Source organism: Fusarium oxysporum, chromosome 10, assembly GCF_000149955.1.
Source record: "Fusarium oxysporum f. sp. lycopersici 4287 chromosome 10, whole genome shotgun sequence".
NCBI classification, from domain to species: domain Eukaryota; kingdom Fungi; phylum Ascomycota; class Sordariomycetes; order Hypocreales; family Nectriaceae; genus Fusarium; species Fusarium oxysporum.
In genome coordinates this window covers 290,632-310,648 of record NC_030995.1, presented here as the reverse complement: position 1 = coordinate 310,648, position 20,017 = coordinate 290,632, and the positions used below count along the sequence as shown (strand labels likewise).

The window sequence follows — 20,017 nt, the reverse complement described above, 5'->3', positions numbered from 1 at the left end:
TGGTCTCGACGCCAAACCCCTAAAAGCTTGTCTCGCACGCCCCGGAGAAAATGGTTCGAGACCCTGCATGCAGCTAAAGCTCAGCTCTCCATTTGCTATCCCAAAATGGCCTTGCCCTCCACGTGGAACATGCTCCTTTCGATAGTTTCGTTGCGTCTAGGCCAGAAGAAGAGCAGACTAGCCTCAGCGCTCGTTTACGCCGCCCTATCATGTAGCTCCCCTGAGGGCCGCACCGACGCCCACATCGCGTGAACATCTCAACGCCATGACATGAACCAACGGCTGATGCTATACGCAAGCGCCCGCTCCCGTAGACTATCGATTCACGCATTGACTTATCAAATGGCGGAAACTCCGGTCTTACAATTGGAGCTAGTTGCTGCATGTCTCGAATAATATGTGATGGCGGGAAGAAAGCTGCATATGCCGATTGGGGAGTACTGGCTCTCTCGCACCTGAGCAATTGAAACCTTGATGCCGTTCAAGTGACTTACACGAGCAGGGGTGAAGTTAGTGTTCTAGGCCGTGGCTGAATGCTGTATCCGAAATAGCTTGTAGTCTGGGGTTGTCCGGCCTGATCAGCAATGGATTATACTCGGCCTGCGTGGGATTGAGCAGCTGCTCGTTCATCTCATGCAACTCCCCGAGTAGCAGACTGTAATATCGGCCTGGCGTCTTTCTGATCTAATTCTCTTTCCATAGCAGACGAATGCTCATCCCGAGCATCACAGCTTTGGCGAAGATACAATGGCCCACCACGTTCATGGAAGACGATCGGCCAGCGACAAATGGCCGCCGTCACTACCAGATCAGCAAGAAACACTGGTAGATAAGACATTTGTATTCAGCGCTGATGAGCTTATTGCTTCGACATTAGTTGGGCGAGGCAGCCTGCTCAACAAGTCTGGAAGGCTAGTCACGCTCCAAACTCGTGTAAGTTAACTCATCCCAAAGTCGCAAACATAAAGTTAATTGAGGATGATTAGTCTATAACTTCAAAGAGCTCAGACTCTGATGAGAACACACAAGCAGAGGCTGCTGGCGGTATTAGAGTCGTGAGCACTCCTGGGCGTTTCTTTGGAGAGAGGGACTGGACACGCTCTACAGTCAAGCGTAAACAGGACCAGGCTTCATTAGATGCCGATTTTGATGACCTTTCCGGGCATAACAATGGTCAGCGCCACAGGCATCGCCAAGTTAAGAAATGGTTGGAAGATGATGAACCGCGTGGTGACGTTCCGCGTCGTGCCAAACCGGGTAGACGATCACTCGGTCATGGTCGGCCGGTGATAGGAAGGGTTGGCGATGTTGACAAGCGGCCTCGAGCCCCATCTGGAGGCTCTCGTTATGCATCGTCGGGTACACACTCGACTACTGGATCAGTCCCGCCTTCTGTAGGAGATGTACCTGTACTTCCGGGACAGACTGGAGGTGACAAGACTGGAAGTGACAAGACTGGGGGGATTGGTTCTGGTAGCCCATCAACCAGCTTGCCTACCACAGCCCCAACGCCAGGTAACGTCCAGATACCAGGTGGAGTGTCGCCTCCAGTTACGACCACAAATCCAAGGTTGGCATCTCCTTCTGCTGGCCCTGTGGCACCAGGAACTGTCGCCGGACCTGGGACTGCAGTTATATCTGCCCCAAATCCTGAAAAGCCTGATGGGCCCGTGCAATCAGGACCGGCTACCCAGCAACCTACCCATGCTGGAGGTGTTGCAACTCTACCTGCGGCTCCTCCAACGTCGAGTGAGCCAAAGGTCCTCCCACCACCCTCAGTCCCTGGTGGTTCGGCCGTGGCGCCCATTACGAACCCAGCTACAACCGCCCCAAGCTTCCCTTCCCCTCCGCAACATTTTGTGCCCCTCAAAGACCAGTACATGCTCGCAGCAACCGGGCCAAACGACTCAGATCCGCAGTGCAACACCAGGTATCAGCGCTGGTACCGTTCCATCTGATCACATCGTCTTCTCAACCCCAGACACCGGCACTCAAGCGTTTCTGACTTCGTCAGGACCCATACTCTTTGAGACTTCCTTGGAAGCAATCAAGGCTAATATAAGCGAATTTAAGCTGTCGTTGAGTGATCCTCTGAGACGAGACTTTAGCTCAGCTTGGAAACTTGACGAAAATGCATCTTACCTTCAGAGTGCTGATGTCAACTTGAAACTCGGCTCGGATGGCAAATCTCTCGAAATGACCGGTCTCAAGGTCAAGGTCTCCAAAGATAACAGCGCTTCGCTTGTGTTCTCTACCGATGCCAAAGTTCTCAACGAAGAGTTTGAAACTGGGTTTACCAATGTATCAAAAGATAGTAGTATCACCACTTGTACTGGTATTGATCGGTACCCGGGCCATCTCCTTCTGGGCTTAGAGATCAGTTCTGCCAACGGTGGATTCGAGAATCTTGCCGATCTTTGTGCAGTCGCTCATATAAACCCCAAGACCTGGCTCAAGGCATTGCTTAAAGAGACCAAGATCACATTTGGTGGCTTAGCTGGTACTCCAGCTCGCAACGCAATGTGGTACATCCCCGGATCAGGATCTGGATGCTGTATCCGCCTCGAAGCCTCCCTCGACCTCAAAGAAGGAATAGTCAAGAAACTGGACAAATATCTCTCTGGCTGGGACGACCACATCCCTCCCATGTCCGTCATTGCCAAGAGGACTGTGTCTCCATCATCTGGTCCTTGGGGAGATGCCTTCACAGTGGGAGAGCTCATCATTGCTGCAGAGCCAGATTTTAATGGCGAGAAGCGTGCGATGGGTATGTATGTGTCGATCGGAGAGGATCATATCAATGTCTTTTTTGTGTGCTATTCCAAAGCGCTTCAGTGGGCAGCTCTTAAGGCCTGGGTCAAGAAGACCTGTACTGAAGTGGGCAATGCCATTGACGATCTGGAGAAGATTCTTGCCAATACTGGTCACGGATCCAAGACTCAGAATGCCAGTACGTCTCACATTTACTGGAGAAGAGTGACCGTCACACTTCAGAACAACGAGGCTGGTGGTATGACTCTGGCCGGTATGCGCTTGGAGCTCGAAGCTTCAATGCAAGTACTTGTACCGAAGGACAAACATTCAGTCTTCACTATGGAGTTCACCTGGACCAAGGGCACTGGCGAGTTCTCAGGCGAGTGTGAGTTCAGCGGTGTTGGAAACGTATTGGGACAGGGCAACCCTCCACTGCAGTACTATCTTGACTACGAGCGATGGGACAAATTCTCTTATCTTGACCCGTCAGAGCCGTTCATGTCGCTACGCTGCCTCGACAGTAGTTTCGTGCAGAACCTGCCGTTCGGCGTTCCCACTGAAATTACCGAGGCCGATCTCTATGTCTCTAATCAGAGTCTGCGCGTCAGTGGCCGCCTTGAAGCTTTGATCGGAAAGCCAACCGAGACTTCAGTCGTCTCAGACCCTTCAAAGATTCCCTCTTTACAGATCGATCACACCATGCTAGGATTCTCTGTCAACTACGTATACGCATCAAAGGCCCTAAATATCGTTCTTGACGGAGCCGTCACCCTTCTCCCCCTCAAGGAAGGTGATCCGCCAGCGTTGTTGGAGGCAATGATAACGTACTCGTCAGAAGATAGCCTGGTGTCATTCAGTGCGCATGCATCGCATATACCCATGACTGCTCTACATTCCTTGTTCGCTGTAGGTGAAGAGAAGACGCGTGCGATGTCTATCCTTGAAAGCATTGAGCTGCAGCGCATCGCTTTCGACATCACGGCGGGTAAGGGCCAGCCAACCAAGGTCGGCTTTCAAGCGGACCTCAAGATCTCTAATATTCTGCTGGAGACAGTTTTCGAGCGTAAGGATGCTAACAATTGGTCTCTCACTGCCAATCTCCATAAAGAAACTACAGTAGTTGGCAAGGCGTCTAAGGAGTTCACGCTCGGTGACGCTGTGCAGAAGCTCTTGGGCCGGGAAGTCCTAGACGTCCTGCCAGACTTTGTCACTGGAACAACGTTTAAAGCATCCAGCTCTGGTGACGACAAGTTCGATGTTGTGGTGACCCGCCTGAATGGTACAAAATCACATCTCGTTTTCGGTGCAGAGCTCAAGTTTGGCATGCTTCACGTCCAATTTGCTCAGTTAGTTCCTATCACCGGAAAGGCAGATAAGCCCTCACCCATCAAGAGAATGATACGCGTGTCTCTGGGACCTCTACCTTCCATATCGAAGCTACCCATCATCGGAAACTTGGACATACCGTTTGATGCCCTTGAGTTCCTTTGGGTCAACACCATGTTCACACAGGAGGACATCATTACACTGAACGGAAGTGCAGATATGTTCAAGAAACAGCCATTCAAGATGAGACCTGAGGATAAGGAGCTATCTGAAGGGTTTCACTTCCGTCTTGTTAGTAGTCAGGGCGTCTTCCTTGACCATGTCTTCGGCCAAGATAAGCAGGAGAAGAAGAAGGCAACTCCAGCAGGTGCAGTCACTCCTGGCTCCAAGGCAACCCCTGCTCCCGTCCAAGAGAAGAAACCATCCACAGAAGCAGTTGTTCCCAGCGGTGGCGCGCCCGCGACCACAGCCGCACTTGAGAAGAAGAAGGGACCTCTCACGCTCTCCGGAATCTCATTGTCCTATGAAGGCGGCGTCTTGCGCATTCATCTTGATGCTAGTGTTCTCATCGGACCCATTAGCGCCGGCATCCAGGGTCTAAACCTCGTTGTCAGACTCGACTCCAAGCAGATCCACGGACTGCACGACATTCTCCATGTCCCTATTGATGTCGAGGTAGAGGGGTTCGACATGGCCTTCACTCGTATGCCGATCCAAATCGCAGGTGCTTTGCACCACAAGCCCGGTACAAAAGCATACTTTGGAGGTGTCGCCATCTCATTAAGCACCTTTTCCATTGCAGCACTTGGCATGTACGAACAACTACCAGCCAACACTGCAAATGGCACACCAGAATATGACTCATTCTTCATCTATGCTATGATGGAAGGACTCATTTTCACTGTGGGATGGGCAGAAGTTCGTGGCCTTATGGCTGGTTTTGGTTACAACTCACGTCTTCGACTACCCACGGTGGAGCAGTTGTCAACATTCCCACTCATTCAGGGTTTTGACCAGGCGGGAGGCTTCAATATGAACCAAGCTGTCCAGTCGTTGACAGGTCCTGGCGCCTTTGTGACACCCAGCATGGGATCCATCTGGATGGCACTTGGTCTTGTCATTCGAGCATGTGAGGCTATCGACATGCGTGCTGTTGCAACAGTGGCTCTTGGTCCGAACCAGACTGATATTGGATTGATCGCTCGTGCGACTGCTACTCTCCCTCGACGTGCTAGTCCAGATAAGGCTCTTGTTCTCATTGATCTCTCTGTGGTTGGCAAACTCGACCTTGTCCATGGCGAGCTCTCAGTTGACGGTCTCATCAATCCCACTTCTTTCATTCTCAACAAGGATTGCCGTCCCTCTGGTGGCTTTGCCATTAGAAGTTGGTTCGGCAAGAATAACCCACATTCAGGCGACTGGGTCGTCAGTTTTGGTGGTTACCATCCTATGTACCAAGTTCCAGCGCATTACCCTCGTCCACAGCGATTGGGTATCTCGTGGACGCTCAGCTCAAACCTCAGGGTCACTGGTAATGCATACGCAGCTATCACACCAGGAGCTGTTATGGCAGGAGGAATGCTTCAGGCTGTCTTCTCTGCTGGCCCTCTAGGCGCACACTTTGATGCCCACGCCGACTTTCTGGTCAATCTCAGGCCTCTGTACTACATGGCAGATATGGCAGTATCCGCAGGCGTGTATTATGAGATCAGAGTCTGGCGCTTTAGAAAGAAGATCTCTGTCAACGTGGGCGCTTCTCTACACCTCGAAGGACCACCCATTCACGGCCAGGTGCACTTTGATCTATCTGTCGTCAGCTTCACTGTCAGCTTTGGCTCTGGGACCTCCGAAAAGAAGAGGCGTATCAGTCTCCGCGAACTCATGGAGCTTGTGCTACAGGATGGAGGTGATAGACGGGGGGAAAACGACGCCATTGTGAACCCCCATACATTCACAGCTGTGGCTGGTCTTCTTGGAGATGACAAGAAGAAGAGTGACACAGTCCGCAAAGCCTCTACTAACAAGGTGGCTTCCGATAAAGAGCGTTGGCACGTCCGTAGCGACAACTTCATCTTTTCCGTTCGAAGTGCGGTGCCGACTAACTCCATTGGAATCGAAGGTCGTGGTGGCTCTCAGTACAGTGGAAACTCCATCATCAGCAGACCTATGCAGATGAATAAGGACACAAGTGATTCTGCCAAGATCAAATCGACGCTGGGCGTCAAGGTCTGGGACGTCAAGGAGAAGAAGATCGTCCCCTTCCGCGAAGTAGCCAAGGTCGAAGATCAACTGCCAGCCAACTACTGGGGTCCTTACTCAGAGAATACAGCAGACTACATGAGACCTGATAGGATGCCTCCTACAGTGTCACATCTAGTCGGCGCTACTCTCGTACCTCCTGCACCTGCTGCTCCTGAGCAGTCCATCCCTGTGTTTAAGTCAAAGTTAGAGAACCACACGGCACCGACATGGACACCTGGAAAAATCAAGAAGGAGTCCGTTCGCTACCTCGATCATGCCAATGCTAGAGACAGCGTTAAGTGGTCTCGTGTCAAGGGTGCTATGGGCTTAGAGCCTGAGGCAAAGAGGGAGAAACCTCCCATGGACACAGTCCTCTTGACAGAGGCCAGAGAGGCAAAGGAGGCTGCTGCTCCTAAGCCTCTCTTAACCAAACCATACCGTAAGGGTATACTTGACAGCTTCATCAGCTTGGCCCACAGTGGTGATGACGCGGAAAGCCTCAAGGTGCAGAAAGCCTACAAGGGCATTGGTGATAATGTGCCCGATGTCATCTTGAACGATCCGCAGCGTTTCTACATCGGTCCTCCAACAGTGTTTTGCAACTAAGGACAGTTGCTGATTTACAGGCCGTGTTTTCAACGTTCGCATATTTCTTTCTGTGTTGCTTTCGAGATTGTGTATATCCGCACACTTTGAGCCAGCTAGTTTTTCTTTGATGCATTTAAATCATTATCTGCGTAATATCGCATCACCCAGCATGTGTCCCAGTCTATAGTAGATATCAACTGCACCACTAAGCTATCTGAAACGTGCCGCAAATTCGGTATCAAGGCCACAACAAAGGCAGCCATGATCAAACAGAAGCCCACGCTCAACATTCAGCTAGTAAACGAGAGCAGACCGCTGAGAAATCAAGCCTTGAGCCGTGTGCAATGGACCAAATCCCCCGGATATCCAGACAGAACGATGCTGTGCCGGGAAGCCGGCGGCGACATGTCTAGGCCTGTGATCAATACTCTTCGTTCCAGACCTGAATATTTCACAGAGAAATAGTGCGTCTGTTTCAGCAAGCCCTGTTTCCTGCACCCTAGTCAAATCCTCTTTTGTACCCCGGGTGTGTGCCCACCCTTGAGCTGCAGCTCCACGAACTATCGACTCCTGCCTGTATCCATACCGTCTAGATATTCCCTCCCCCGTGAGCCCCTCTGGCTAGTAAGGGTCTCGACCTGCTGGGGTTCTTTCGGAGCGGCCTTGTCCTGCCCTGTCTTCGAATGTGTCATTTTTCGTTTCTCGATCATCCCAAACCTCGAATGCCGAGACAGCACTTTGTATGCGCAACTCAATATCGGAAACTTCTCAAAGTCTTACTAGAAGTCGTTTAAGATCAGTATCTTCAATTTGAATTATAGAGACCAGTGGCCGGACTGCACTCACAAAATTCTTTCCTTCTCCGAACGAGCCAACGCGACGAAGATGAACCACGCAGACTATGACCCTCAGATGGGCTTCCTAAACGAGAGTTCGGATGATCCGGATGAAAAGACCAAGTCAAGTCTATTAAGACATCCGATAGGGAAGCCGGAGGAGAAAAGGAAGAAGAAGGAGAAGTATAAAGATTTGACCGGCGACTATTGGAACAATATCAAGCCGCGGGGGACAAGGGAGGATAAGACCCAAAAGCCTTCCAATGGGTGTAAGGCGATGATTGAAACCGGTCTCCAATGCTTTGACTGATCCATCCATGGACAGGTTATCCATTACAAAACGTGCCCTTACCTTGCCAACGCGTGGACTACAATTTCGCGAGATTAAACAGCTATACTGAAGTTCTCAAGTATGACTGTATGTATTATCTTCCTCACCTCAAAAGGCATGAGCTAATCGCAACGTAGGCTTCATGCCCACGGGGGACGTCTATGAGTTCTTACCATGCGCGCCTTACTCGAATGCAGGAAGTGTTCTTGGGTATAAGAAAGTGTACGGAATGGATGCAATAATGGAAATCGAAGGCACATGCAATGTAGGATTAGTAAGTAATCTGTATACGTCGGTATCATAGATATGGCAATGGCAAAGCTAACGTTGACCAGGCACAAGCATTTGCCCCATACAAACTGCTCGTGTATCGCGGTCGGTTCAACAACTATCCTGAAAGAGACGACAATCACCGGTTTGTGTATCTCGCGCAGAACAAACCTCGTGAGCCGGCGGTAGGCGACTGTTTCATTCGACTTGAAGAGGTACACCACCGTATGAGAGGTGATCCAGACTTTTACTATGATGATTGTAGCGTGGCTATCAACCGAGCCAGAATCCTTCGAAACATTGCTAAGGGCACTTCTAAGCAGCAGAGAGAGGGAGCCAAACAGGAGTATGAACAGACTCAGCGACAAGGGCGATCATTGCTCACATTCCGCTGCTGGACCGTCGAAGGTATTCAGTGTTCTACCTCTGAGAAAAACCTTGCTGCCAGGCTCTTCAAAAACCTCAGTTCTGACAATGATGACTTGGACCATGTTCAAGTATTTCGCGTCTGGGCAGGTAAGCCATGCTTTTGCCTTGAAACCGAGACTGGACTGATGAACTTTACAGAACTATTGCGGAAGTCGCAGGGTGATAAGCTAGCGGCAAAAGACTTTTTTGGTCGCTACTGGGATGCTGTGATTCCCCAAGGCTTTCAGAACATGTTCGAAGACGGGTTCAAGATTGTTGTGGGAGAAAAATATCTCCAAGGTCGGGGCATTTTCGGCTTCAATCTCGATAACATGAGAGAAGAGGTGTTCCAGGGAGTCAAACGCGTTGTTGAAGCGCCACGCCTAAAGTTCAAACCTACCCTTTCCGTCAACAACGTCGTATTCCAGAACGAAGCACCCCAGGGACCGGGATGGGTAAATCTCGAGGCGCATCCTGGAGGGCTCTACGTTATCATGGTGGACTATCGAGTACAGCTATTTCTCTGCAGCGGTTTGCATGATAAGCCACTCTGGCAGGATCCGTATCCTGAACCTGACATGCTTCGCGCTGAACAGCTTCAGGCTCTGCTCAATAGATGTGGGCAGACAGAGCAGACGGTAACCCATGTCGAGAATGTCTATGTTGACGCCGCGAGAAATGGCAAGAGGCAGCCGACACAGGACAGGTGTGTAGCTGACAACGGGTTCTCTTCAAACGTGGTATGTGATATTCCCGTGAGGCATCACTCGCAATGGTTCCAGTTACCCTGACATCTACAGGCCATGTCCAAAGTCTATCCCGAATATTACCCCGACGCTGCGAAGGCGAAGAGAAGAAGGGTTGCAGAGGTACGCAGGCCTCTGTCGAGTTTCTCGAATATAATGCTAATTACAGCAGTGGCTCCATAGGTCAGCATTTAGCTATGGAGGAATTGATAGAGGAGTTCTGGCCTCTTCCCAGGTCGCCAACAATCTGGTCCTCGGTACCCCGGATACCAACACAGTCATGATGAGGTACGGAAATAACTGTGTGAGATCGATCAAGGAACAAGTGTCTGATATATAACAGGTATGAAGCCTTTGTTAAACGGCTTGCATTGCACTCGGTAAAACAGAATGGCGTCAAAACCGATACAGTGGTCGTCAAGACAGATATCATGTATCCGTTCCTGCAAGCGCCATTGCTACATTGGATGGCAAACGATCACCACCGATATACTTGGCTAGCACCCATACTTCTTTACCGCTACGAGAACACCCCGAATAGTAGACCTGTGAGTTAGAGGCCACGATGCATTTCGTTCAATAACATGGTTGAGTGCTAATACCATCTCGCGCAGCATGTCGTAGAGAGGCGGGAATTGTATCCTTTGAGGAGAGTGAACTCTATGCTTTTCCAAGCACTTCTCGACAAGTCTTTGGAGGCGATTTGTTGGGATTGGCCATGTTGGGACGTTAATGGTGCCGTGGTGGAAGCGCTCTTAGAGTCTACGGGTGTGGATGGGGATCAAGAAGAAAACAACCCAGAAGAGATGAACGAGTTGCTTGGGCAAGATCTGGCTCAGCGAGATCAGCAAGTTTGATATTGGCTAGTATATTCTGTTTCCATATAATATGTTTGCACTATTTCTTTCGAGTTTCTTCACATCATCAGTGTTTGACCGGCCATTTCAAGGACTCAGCTACGTCTCCTCATGTAAGACAGCCCATTCGTATTGATACGCTAATGACCTCCGAACTACGGAGCATTTTGCCCGCAGTCTTCATCAGTAGCCACTTTCTAAGAGCTTCGTTACCTGGTATACCACATTACGGGCGATTAGAGCTCGGGTTCAGAGTGCAGAACTTGGGGAGGCTACCGAGAGCTTGTCTCGGCGATGCTCGCACCTGGAACTTCACCCCGCTCGTGACTGCGACGGGACATTGAAACTATGCATCGGTGACCCCTGGATGTGACTGTGACTACAGCTTCTAGATTAAGTCCTTGAGTGCGGAATGCTATCTTTCCGGTATCTTGTTGATATTGCGAGCTGAAAATATTGATCCCAGCCTTCAGTCGGAGCGTTACTTTGATGGCGGGGTTAATTGGGAGGCGTCTCCGATGTGTGCTGAGTCCCAGGGACTGCATTAGCGCGTTGATCTAGCCCAGTAGACTAAGTTAGGCTGCACAGCACGCGAACTTCAGGGGACAAGGCCCCTGTAATGCCGAAGGGAGCGCTACCGATGCCGCGTGTCTTGCACTCCCCCGTACTCCGTGTGCGATACTAAGCACAGTACATTGCCTCAGATGGTGCGACTTACACCCGATTGCTAGCTCCCTCCACACCCAGACCAGTCTAGACAGAACATGATGCAGCTGAAATGGAACTATCGAAAAATAAACATGAATAGAGTGGCTGCGTTACGAGGAATTGAATCCGATGCCTGTTTCGATAAAGCGATGCAAGTGACTGACTTCCTTGCAGCATTGCGCACGCATCCCCATTCTCAATCGCATCCATCCATCCATCCATCGCCTGCCTTTTCCTTCAAGATTTCTATCATCTCATTTTACAACGTTTAGGAATCACGAAGAAGTCAAGCTTAAGTGAGGTTGAGACCGTGCCAGAGTCGTCGCAATGCTGCAGTCTCCTCGTAAGTGACCACCACTGATCTCCAATTCATTGATCACGGCAATTGATGCTAACTCTTATGGCAGAAGCAGAAGAAGTTGCGTCGCAACTTCCAAAGACTGCAGAGCCCGTGGTAGACATCACAGAGCTTGGTCCAGAGTCACCCTCAGAAGGCTCTGAGCACAGCGAAGAACGTGTCCAGCCAGTACAAGATTCACTTCTCGTCTTCGATGATGAGGTCGACACTTCCGAAGCAGACCTCACCATCGACACCGTTTTAGACAGGCGATTACAAACAAGACCAGCACCATTACGTCCCCAAGGTCGCAGATCCATCTCGGGACAGAAAACCAGAGACTTGAGCCATGGCTCCAAAGACTTTGATAACAGCCTTGCCAAGAACGATGCCGATAGCACCACCATTCGAAGAGTTCACATCAGCTTGCCAAAGCGCAACAGTCGCAATGACTCGCAGCCTCTATCTACAAGGCGTACAATGTCTAGTGAAACTACAACTACTTCGGGCAGTTTTGTCGGACGACGCGCTGTTAGCAGTCAGTCCAATAAAGCCCTTTCCACAGAAGAGCGCATGGTTAGAGCTTACAGTTCTCTACGAGAGCTGCGCATGACATGCACACTTCCCGCTACACGAGAGCGCGTTACAATTCATCATGTCTTTGACCTCATTGACAAGACACGCATGAGACTCGTCCCTCATCAATGGAGTCTTGTCGACAGACGTCTAAAGCAAGTCCAGTCTTCAGCCGAGCGCATCGCCGATTTTGTGGCGCTTATGAAGACTCATGGATCTGATGCTGAAAGTGTCGCCTCCATGTTCTATTCCAGCTGCGAGCTTGCTCTTTCGATGCAGGGAAAGCTTACTAGTGCTAGCACGGCGCTGGATAACTTGCTTGCTGTTTTCCACCGAGCCAGTGTTACAATTCAGCATGTGAGAGCCTCGGTGCCTGAGGGCGTATCGTCGGATAAGCTTTATAGTTGTTTGTCCAAGGTGCTTCAGTCGTTGCAACAGATTTGCTTGGGATTCATTGACATACTGGATGAGATTAACAAGGGTGGGTATCTCATGCTACAACCGTTCACATTTAGTCAGCAAGCTAACCAATCTACAGCCGGTTCCCGTACCTCGTCGTCGTTTATCCTTCAGATCGAGCAATATTTCGAGGCAGACCTGGCTTCATTGTCCCTGGCTGCGCATCAAGCGTGCGAGGAACTCTGGATCCTGTCGTTCAAGGGCAGTTCTGACGGTTCGCTTGGGACCTGCCATGGGCCTGTGCAAGACTGGCTAAACGGCAGTGGCCATGGTCATTGCAGTCATGGCTTCTCCCGAGGCCATTACGGAAGCAAGCATGGCCACTCCTTCGTCTTCGACTGCGTTGAGCCTGTCGTCGTCCAGTTCTTCAAGACCCCATCCAGACTATTACTTGTCGCCGGAGACGCTGGTTACGGAGAGCAAGAGCTCGTGTCCAACATTATTGAGCGCTTACAACTGTCTTTGTCTCTGGACGCAAAGCTGCTTCGCGCATCAGTTACGTCTGCGACACAAGGTTCTTCTTCCATTCGTCTTCTCAAAGCGCTTCTGTCCCAATTACTTGATCAGTCCATCGGCGATACTGGTCTGTTAGATGCCATTAACACAGTCAGGAAGCGCAGCGAGACTGAGTCAGCGGAGAAGACAGAAGACCTGCTGTGGGAACTTATCGGAGACCGTTGTTCCAAGGCTAGCGGAAACGTGGCGATTGTCATCAACACAATTGACAGCCATGGAACTGATGTCTCTTCCAAGTTCCTTGCCAAGCTTCAGGTACTTACATCAAAGTGCGAGAATATTCGGTGTCTTGCATTGGCTGATGCTGATTCGGCGAGGTCCATTTCGGGCACTCAAATCTACACCCTGTCTCGAATGGATATTCGCAGAAATGCCAGGTCTTTTATGCAGATGGCGCTCTCAACATCAGCAATACTCTCATTCCTCTCAGCTGAGATGAAGAGGGAGCTGCAGAAGCATATCGCAGAACGTCAATGGACATCTCTACTGGAAGCCAAGCTCATCCTTCGACTGCTAGAGGCTGAGCATGATCTGGGCCGTATGACAGGTATCATCTGCAAGACGCCCAAGACTGTTCAGGGAATCCTAGATAATATGCTTCTCAAGATTGACTACTCAAACCCCGATATGCAGTCTCTTCTTTCATGGCTTCTGGTCGGGAAAAGAGCTATCCAGGTCGATGAGATGGAGCGCTACGGCTCTGTTACCATGAGCAACTGGCTCAGAAGAATCCGTTCCGGCCGGTCCGTGAGCTCCAACTCTCCTCTTGCCAGTATTATCACCATTCGCAGCGGTCGCATCCAATTTGTCGACTCTGTTGTCCAGGCGAAGATGCATCATCTTGCTATACACGGCAAGATTGCTCTATCTCTGAACCTGGCTCATCGACGGGTTGCAATTGACTGTCTTGAGCATGCCAAGAAACACCTGCAGCAAGACAAGGTCGATATTGTCTTCCAGAACGTTGCGCAGACCCAATGGGCTACTGCAGCTCCGTACAAGGACTTTGACCCGCTAATGGCATATGCCGTTCGGAATTGGTACGAACATTATGAGAAGTCGCTTTCTTCTTCAGAGAAACTCTCACGACATCTTCCCGCTGAAGTATCCTCCAAGATGTCTGACTCAGTCCTGATGACCCTGGCCGAGTGGCACTTCCTCCGATCTGAAGGCGACAGTATCACGACAAATATGCGACTTACCAAGATCCTCGCCCTACGAAAGGCCGCTTTTGGTGCAAATGCCAAGTCGGTGATCCAAACATTGATCAATCTTGCTCACTCGGATCTTCGTCACACCATCAGTATTGAGAAGCTAGTGGAAGCTTTTGAAGCAGCCATTCTCACCTTCGAAGACCCCAGCCCTCAGGCTACCGCTGGTGCCAAGTACATTATGTCTCTGGTCAAGCCGCACACGACACTATCCTCAAAGAGCTCCAAGGTGTACAAGTACCTTTGGCGAGTTCTGAGAGGGGAGCTTGGCGAGAGTCACGATCAGACACTCGCCGTCGCTCAGAGGCTGGCGGAGCTGTACAAGGCGGAGATGCGGTTCGCTGAGGCTGCAGAGACCCTGCACGATATGTATGTTGCGTGCTGCAGAACCAGAGGCCTCTTCGCAAGCAAGACCCTTGATCTGTTCCACGTGCTTATTGATGCGCTTGAGCACGCTGATGATATGGCTGCCGCGCAACAGTTATGCCAAGATGTCTTCGACGCTGCTCCAACTCTGGAGACGTGGACGGATGCAGCACTCTCTGCCATTACTCGTATTGTTCGACACTACCAAGACCGCGGTATGTCTAGCGCGTCCAAAGGTGCTCTTCAGCAGCTGTGGAGTTTGCTTCAGGGGCAATTGAACAAGGAGAACAATAACCACGGTGCCATCCTGGTTGCTTTTACCTCCGTCACTCTTCAGTTGGCTACAAAGCTGCGCGACTTATCTCTCGAGAAGGAAGCTAGCACGACGCTGGTGTCATTCTGGACTTCAGTCTCCAGGTTTGTTACAACGGACCGCCGGTGCGAGGTAACCACACTGGTCAACCTTCGAGAAATCGCACAGCTTCTCCTCCGATTGGAGAAGAACCAGGAAGCATTGAGCATCCTTCGCGTTCTCTACGAGATCCATCAGCTACCTTCTCATGACCACTTTGAGGAAATGCTACAGGTCTACTCTGCTCTCATCGTCTGCTACAAGGGCGTCAAGAACCCCATCGAGGACTTCTTGTGGCTCAACATTCTAGACAGCATTCTCCATTCCACTTCAGGTCATGGAGACATCGGATCAGACACGGTCTTTTTGTGCAGAGACTTGGCTCATCTGCATCGCTCGCGAAGAGAGTGGAAAGCAGCTATCAGCATCTGTCGCAAGAGTCTCGAGGTTCTCTGGCCGCAGGTACTTATAGATGGGGGAAAGCTGCATCTTCCCAAGACCTTTACTCGCGAGCGCGTTGAGATTGCCATCATCATGGCTCAGATGTACAGGCTGACTGAGCAAATCAGTCAGGGAGACATCCTGATTCAGTCCATCGTCAAGTGCTGCAAGCAAAGCGTGCTCCTCTGGCAGTCTTCAAGCCAAGATATTGCCCTGGTCCTCTCTGGTGCCCTTGAAGATGCCGGCTTTCATCTTGAGGCTCTCGAGTTCTGGAAGTCCATCGTTGGCGATTGCAGAACTCACCTGGGTCATTCCCACTCATTCACACTTCACGTTGCTGCTGCGATTGTCCGCCTGAGCCTTCATCTCGGCACCGTCATCGAAGACGACGACGAAATTTGTGATTGCTTTGAGGAGGAGCCAGACGAGGACGATGTCGCTTCAATCATCGTTCTCATCGAAGGTCTTCTCGCTCTGTGCAAGAGTCAGAGAGGCAAGGGCAAGCGGGAGAGCTATACTATTCTCCTCCGTCGGTACGAGCGTCTCTGGTCGTACTATGCTGACTTGCGACACCATGTATCGATGGACGCTGCCCGAGGATTTGAGATTTACATCGGCTACTCCCAGACACTACTCTCCGTTGGCAGTGTCTCCATCGCCGTGCGGCTGGCTCGCAAGCTGAGGACCATTATGCTGTCCGATCTGGGACGACAAGATATTTGGTATCTCAAGGCGTCGCTTGAACTGACCAAGCTTCTTGAGATGGATGACACAACTCTTCGTGAGGCTGTCGATATATACGACGAGCTGAACGAGATCTGCCTGGGTCTGTCGGGCTCGGATGAGGCGTTCATCGAGATTTTACGCCTCGTTGAGGAGCGATTGAGTGTTCTTATGTCAAGCAAGCCTCTTCTCCACGACAGAGCGGAGATCATTCTCATCAAGTCTTGGAGGCAATGCGCAAAGAAGTACGGCTACGGTCATGAGCGCAGCATCTCCAGCCTAAGGAAGGTCGTCGACTTCTGGGTCGTGAACCTCACTGTTGAGAACAAGAAGCAAGCCACAGTTACCTTAGAAGAGGTCATTCTAGGAGTTTTGAAAAAGGAGACGAACCCTAGAAAGCTGTTCCATCTGGCAGAGCACTTTAGCGCCATGTACAAGCTTCTTGGCGTCAGCCATGGAAACCTGGTCTTCTTGCAGACCATTCGCTCCGAAATCGCGCGATTGCAACAACCTCAAGGTCTCTGCGGACAAGCGTACCTAGAGAACAAGCACAAGCGTTCTGTGACTTATGACAGAAGATGCCTGGTTCTTGTGTATGCTATGGAGGAACTCTCCAGGAAAAAGACCGAAAGCCTCTTCGGTGACATCTTGACGCGAGTCGTTGCTGAGACAGCGCTTTATGAGGCGTGGCTTCGAGCGGGTCAGCAAAATGACCAGCTTGGCAATCTCTTGACCACTGGCTCAAGACTGATCCAGCATCTCGAATCTTACAATCTACGTTCCGAGGCTGGCGTTATCCAAGACGAGCTCTGGAAATTGTTCTGTCGCATGCTGGAACGAGCAGAGGGCAAGGGTAGCTCGACATATCATCTCTTCCAAGCCATCCTTGCTTCATCCTCTGAACAAGACATTTCCGCGTCGCTTTTGGAGGATGCCTTTGTACTCATTCAGCAGATGGGCGATGCGGGTTCTCACAAGGCGTGTTTCTACTTGTCGCAATGGGTCTTTGAGTACAGTGAAGGCGGAGCCGATAGCGACGATAGCTCCTCTGCGCTTGTGCTTCTGAAGTTGAGTACCTTGCTGTACAAGATCTCTGAGATTGAAGTCGACGTTTCTCTCGGTGGCTTGATTGAAGAACTGGCTACGCAGTTGGGAGTATTGGCTATGAGCTATACTTCTGACATTGACCTGAGCGTGTTAAGTGTCAGCCATCTTACATGCATCCTCAGCATAGCCGGCAAGCAAAACGACTACGCTACTCTCAAGGTTAGTAACAATCCCCAGCTATGTGCTTTTATACTAATCGTTGTACAGCGCATCCTCGAACTTCTATGGAACTCGCGCGACCACTACGACTTCAACCTCGAGCCCACCACCACAATCGCCATTGGCAAGCGACTTGCAGAGGTTCACTTCGCCTGTGGAGAACATAATGCAGCCTTCACTCTTCTTGAGGACATCAGCTATAATCTCAAGGATGTATATGGCGCCAACCACTCTATGGCAATGAGCTGCATGAGGCTTCTGGCGTCCATGCACGAGAGTTTAGGACATCGTACCTCTGCTATTGACGTGAGATTCCTCATGCTCAAGGACGCTGCGACATGGGAGGACGACTTGACTTCTCCAGGATCACAAAATGAAGCTGTGGCCTTCTACCTAGACCAACTGCAATTCCTCAGGAACGGGTACGCTACCGTTGGGCAGGATTACTCATGGCATTTGGAGCAGAACATGGATTACCTCGAGGAGATCACCTCAAAGGTGAAGCAATTGATCTCAGTATCTACTTCTTCGCATGATGTGGGAGATATCTTGGATCTCGATACTTGGGCTGGCTTGGATGAGGTTGAGGTGAATGAGGATGCGTTGGATGTTTGGTGTGCGCCCGAAGATTGGAGAGTTGAGATGGGAATGGAGGATGATGATGACAGCTGTGCTTATTCTACTTCGTCGACAAACGTGTAATTTGGGATCTAGTTGTTCGGAGTAATGGTATTCTTGTCTTTTATAATTTACTATAACGTACTGATGTTCGATGATGCTGTGAGAAACACGGTTTACTGCTATAAATCGGTGTCTTTGTATGTAATACTCCTGATTGATCATTATTCTATGAAATTGAAGATTCTTGAGTCTTAATCTATCAGTAATACAGCTTCTTCTTTTTGGTATGCTATGAATGGGTATTTGTTGAAATTGCATTGGGTAAGACATCATTCTGAGTTACAGGTTCTATAACCGGCACCGCCGTTTACAGCCGGGTGCTCCGGTTGCGGAGTCCCCGGGCACGGAGAAGGACCTCCGTCCTCAAAGTATATAACAACGTCAACGGACAGTTCAACCCTCTGGCATCAACATTCTGCATCCACTTCACAATCTCAAATCATGTCTCAAAGTCAAGAATTCAGCGAAGGTTTCAAAAAGGGCCTCAAAGTCCGCGGCGAAGTTCTCGGCGAAGAATATGTCTCCAAAGCCGTCGCAAGTCTCGACAACGAATACTGGAAACCCGCGCAAGAACTCATCACAGAATATGCTTGGGGAAATGTATGGACGCGACCTGGCCTTGATAGAAAGCAGAGAAGTCTTCTCAGTAAGTGATGCGATTATATCAACTTACCATTTCTGACGACTTTATAGCATTGGCGTTTTTGACGGCTCAAAAGGCATGGCCGGAATTGACTTTACATACCAAGGGAGCTATGCGAAATGGCTTGACGGAGATTGAGATTCGAGAGGCGGTTTTGCAGTCGATGATTTATCTTGGTGCTCCTGTTGGGCTGGAGGCTATGAGGGTTACTGAGAAGGCTATCAATGAGTTTAAGGCGCAGAGCGGAGGTGAAGCAAGTGGCTCAAAGGATGAATGAGCTAATGGCTATAATTATTCAAGTAACTATATATCCATTTACCCTTAGAGCATTGAACTGACTCGTTCATATCAACGACGCGATGACTTCCCTTGTTCCATGCGGGTTAACGGAAGTAGCACGTGTTCGACCCCACCAGATGCCATCACCTTATTTACCCCTCCTCATACTTGGACATCATACTCGTATCATATATCCTTTCCTTACAAAATCTTTGTTAAAATGGCTTCTAAAATTCAAAACGTGACCGAGTTCTCATACGTTACCCTCAACGAGGGTGTTAATGTCTTTGATGAATCAGCTGCGGCAAAGACTTATCAAAATGTTCTGGAGACTGCATTGAGACAACCTGGTGCTCGGCGAGTTTATACTGGTGTTGAGGTTGAGAATCCTTCTACTATATGGTTGTTTCTTGATTGGGAGACTTTGGAGGATCATGAGAATTATCCCAAGACTCCGTAAGTCAACATTTGCTTCATCTTTCGGATAGTGCTAATAGAATTCAGCGATCATGGCCCCATCATTGAATCTCTCAAACCCATCGTGGACTTTTCAAAATCCATCAACAAACACGTCACCCTAACCCCCTTCCCCCCAGAAGACGTCCTCAACAAAGACTGCTCCCCCGTAACAGAAGTCCTCCTAGCATTCTTCCCCTCTGACTACGACGTCGCATCCCGCGCCACAGCGACCCGCCGTCTTGAGGAGTTCACAGGCGTCGCACTAAAGACATCCCGCGACTGGCGCGGCATCAGCTACGGATGGAGTGTTGAGAATGACGTACCTGTCCGAGGAGATGAGGGTAAGACGGGGAGTATGCTTGCAGCGTTTATTGGATGGCCGAGTATTGAGGCGCATCAGAAGTTTCGGGAAACGGATGAATTCAAGGAGAATATTGGGTTGTTGAGGGAGATTCCGGGGCTGCTCAAGTTAGCTGCTTTTCATGTTAGTTGTGTGAGTAAGGAGGCGGAGGGTTTGGCGGAGAGGGATGCTGAGAAGGCTCATGAGCATAGCCATGATCATGGTGGTGGATGCTGTTAGTTCTGCAGACTGTGTGCTTTGCTGTTCGTATAAATTCGACATTCATAGAGATGCCACTCTGAA

The 20,017-nt window shown here is 50.2% G+C and overlaps 6 protein-coding genes across 6 annotated transcripts; 5 read left to right on the top strand and 1 right to left on the bottom strand.

Annotated features, from left to right (window-relative positions):
• Positions 1-641: 641 nt before the first annotated feature.
• Positions 642-7,077, top strand: FOXG_13689 (uncharacterized protein). Its single transcript, XM_018393684.1, has 2 exons — positions 642-933; positions 987-7,077. Exon 2 carries the CDS (start codon positions 1,402-1,404, stop codon positions 6,925-6,927), a length of 5,526 nt encoding a protein of 1,841 aa, XP_018252993.1. The 5' UTR covers positions 642-933; positions 987-1,401; the 3' UTR covers positions 6,928-7,077.
• A 637-nt stretch (positions 7,078-7,714) lies between these two features.
• Positions 7,715-10,357, top strand: FOXG_13688 (uncharacterized protein; the record flags this gene model as incomplete). The annotated part of the gene is made up of 9 exons (XM_018393683.1): positions 7,715-8,014; positions 8,071-8,163; positions 8,214-8,350; positions 8,412-8,862; positions 8,914-9,494; positions 9,555-9,623; positions 9,673-9,788; positions 9,844-10,048; positions 10,115-10,357. Exons 1-9 carry the CDS (start codon positions 7,795-7,797, stop codon positions 10,355-10,357), a joined length of 2,115 nt encoding a protein of 704 aa, XP_018252992.1. The 5' UTR covers positions 7,715-7,794.
• A 272-nt stretch (positions 10,358-10,629) lies between these two features.
• FOXG_21234 (uncharacterized protein) lies at positions 10,630-10,902 on the bottom strand (the record flags this gene model as incomplete). Its single annotated transcript, XM_018401542.1, has 1 exon — positions 10,630-10,902. One exon carries the CDS (start codon positions 10,900-10,902, stop codon positions 10,630-10,632), a length of 273 nt encoding a protein of 90 aa, XP_018252991.1.
• Positions 10,903-11,371: 469 nt separating this feature from the next.
• FOXG_13687 (uncharacterized protein) lies at positions 11,372-18,097 on the top strand. The gene is made up of 4 exons (XM_018393682.1): positions 11,372-11,408; positions 11,473-12,459; positions 12,517-17,312; positions 17,361-18,097. The coding sequence occupies exons 1-4, from the start codon at positions 11,393-11,395 to the stop codon at positions 18,012-18,014; spliced, it is 6,453 nt and encodes a 2,150-aa protein (XP_018252990.1). The 5' UTR covers positions 11,372-11,392; the 3' UTR covers positions 18,015-18,097.
• A 337-nt stretch (positions 18,098-18,434) lies between these two features.
• On the top strand, positions 18,435-18,913 carry FOXG_13686 (uncharacterized protein; the record flags this gene model as incomplete). Its single annotated transcript, XM_018393681.1, has 2 exons — positions 18,435-18,639; positions 18,687-18,913. 2 exons carry the CDS (start codon positions 18,435-18,437, stop codon positions 18,911-18,913), a joined length of 432 nt encoding a protein of 143 aa, XP_018252989.1.
• Positions 18,914-19,012: 99 nt separating this feature from the next.
• On the top strand, positions 19,013-19,954 carry FOXG_13685 (uncharacterized protein; the record flags this gene model as incomplete). Its single annotated transcript, XM_018393680.1, has 2 exons — positions 19,013-19,371; positions 19,420-19,954. 2 exons carry the CDS (start codon positions 19,013-19,015, stop codon positions 19,952-19,954), a joined length of 894 nt encoding a protein of 297 aa, XP_018252988.1.
• Between the last annotated feature and the right edge of the window lie 63 nt (positions 19,955-20,017).

Coding starts and splice junctions, on each gene's coding strand:
- FOXG_13687 (XM_018393682.1), top strand. Junction 12,460..12,516: donor ACTGGATGAGATTAACAAGG/GTGGGTATCTCA, acceptor ACCAATCTACAG/CCGGTTCCCGTACCTCGTCG. Junction 17,313..17,360: donor ACGACTACGCTACTCTCAAG/GTTAGTAACAAT, acceptor ATCGTTGTACAG/CGCATCCTCGAACTTCTATG.
- FOXG_13689 (XM_018393684.1), top strand. CDS start 1,402: ATGTACCTGTACTTCCGGGACAGACTGGAGGTGACAAGACTGGAAGTG.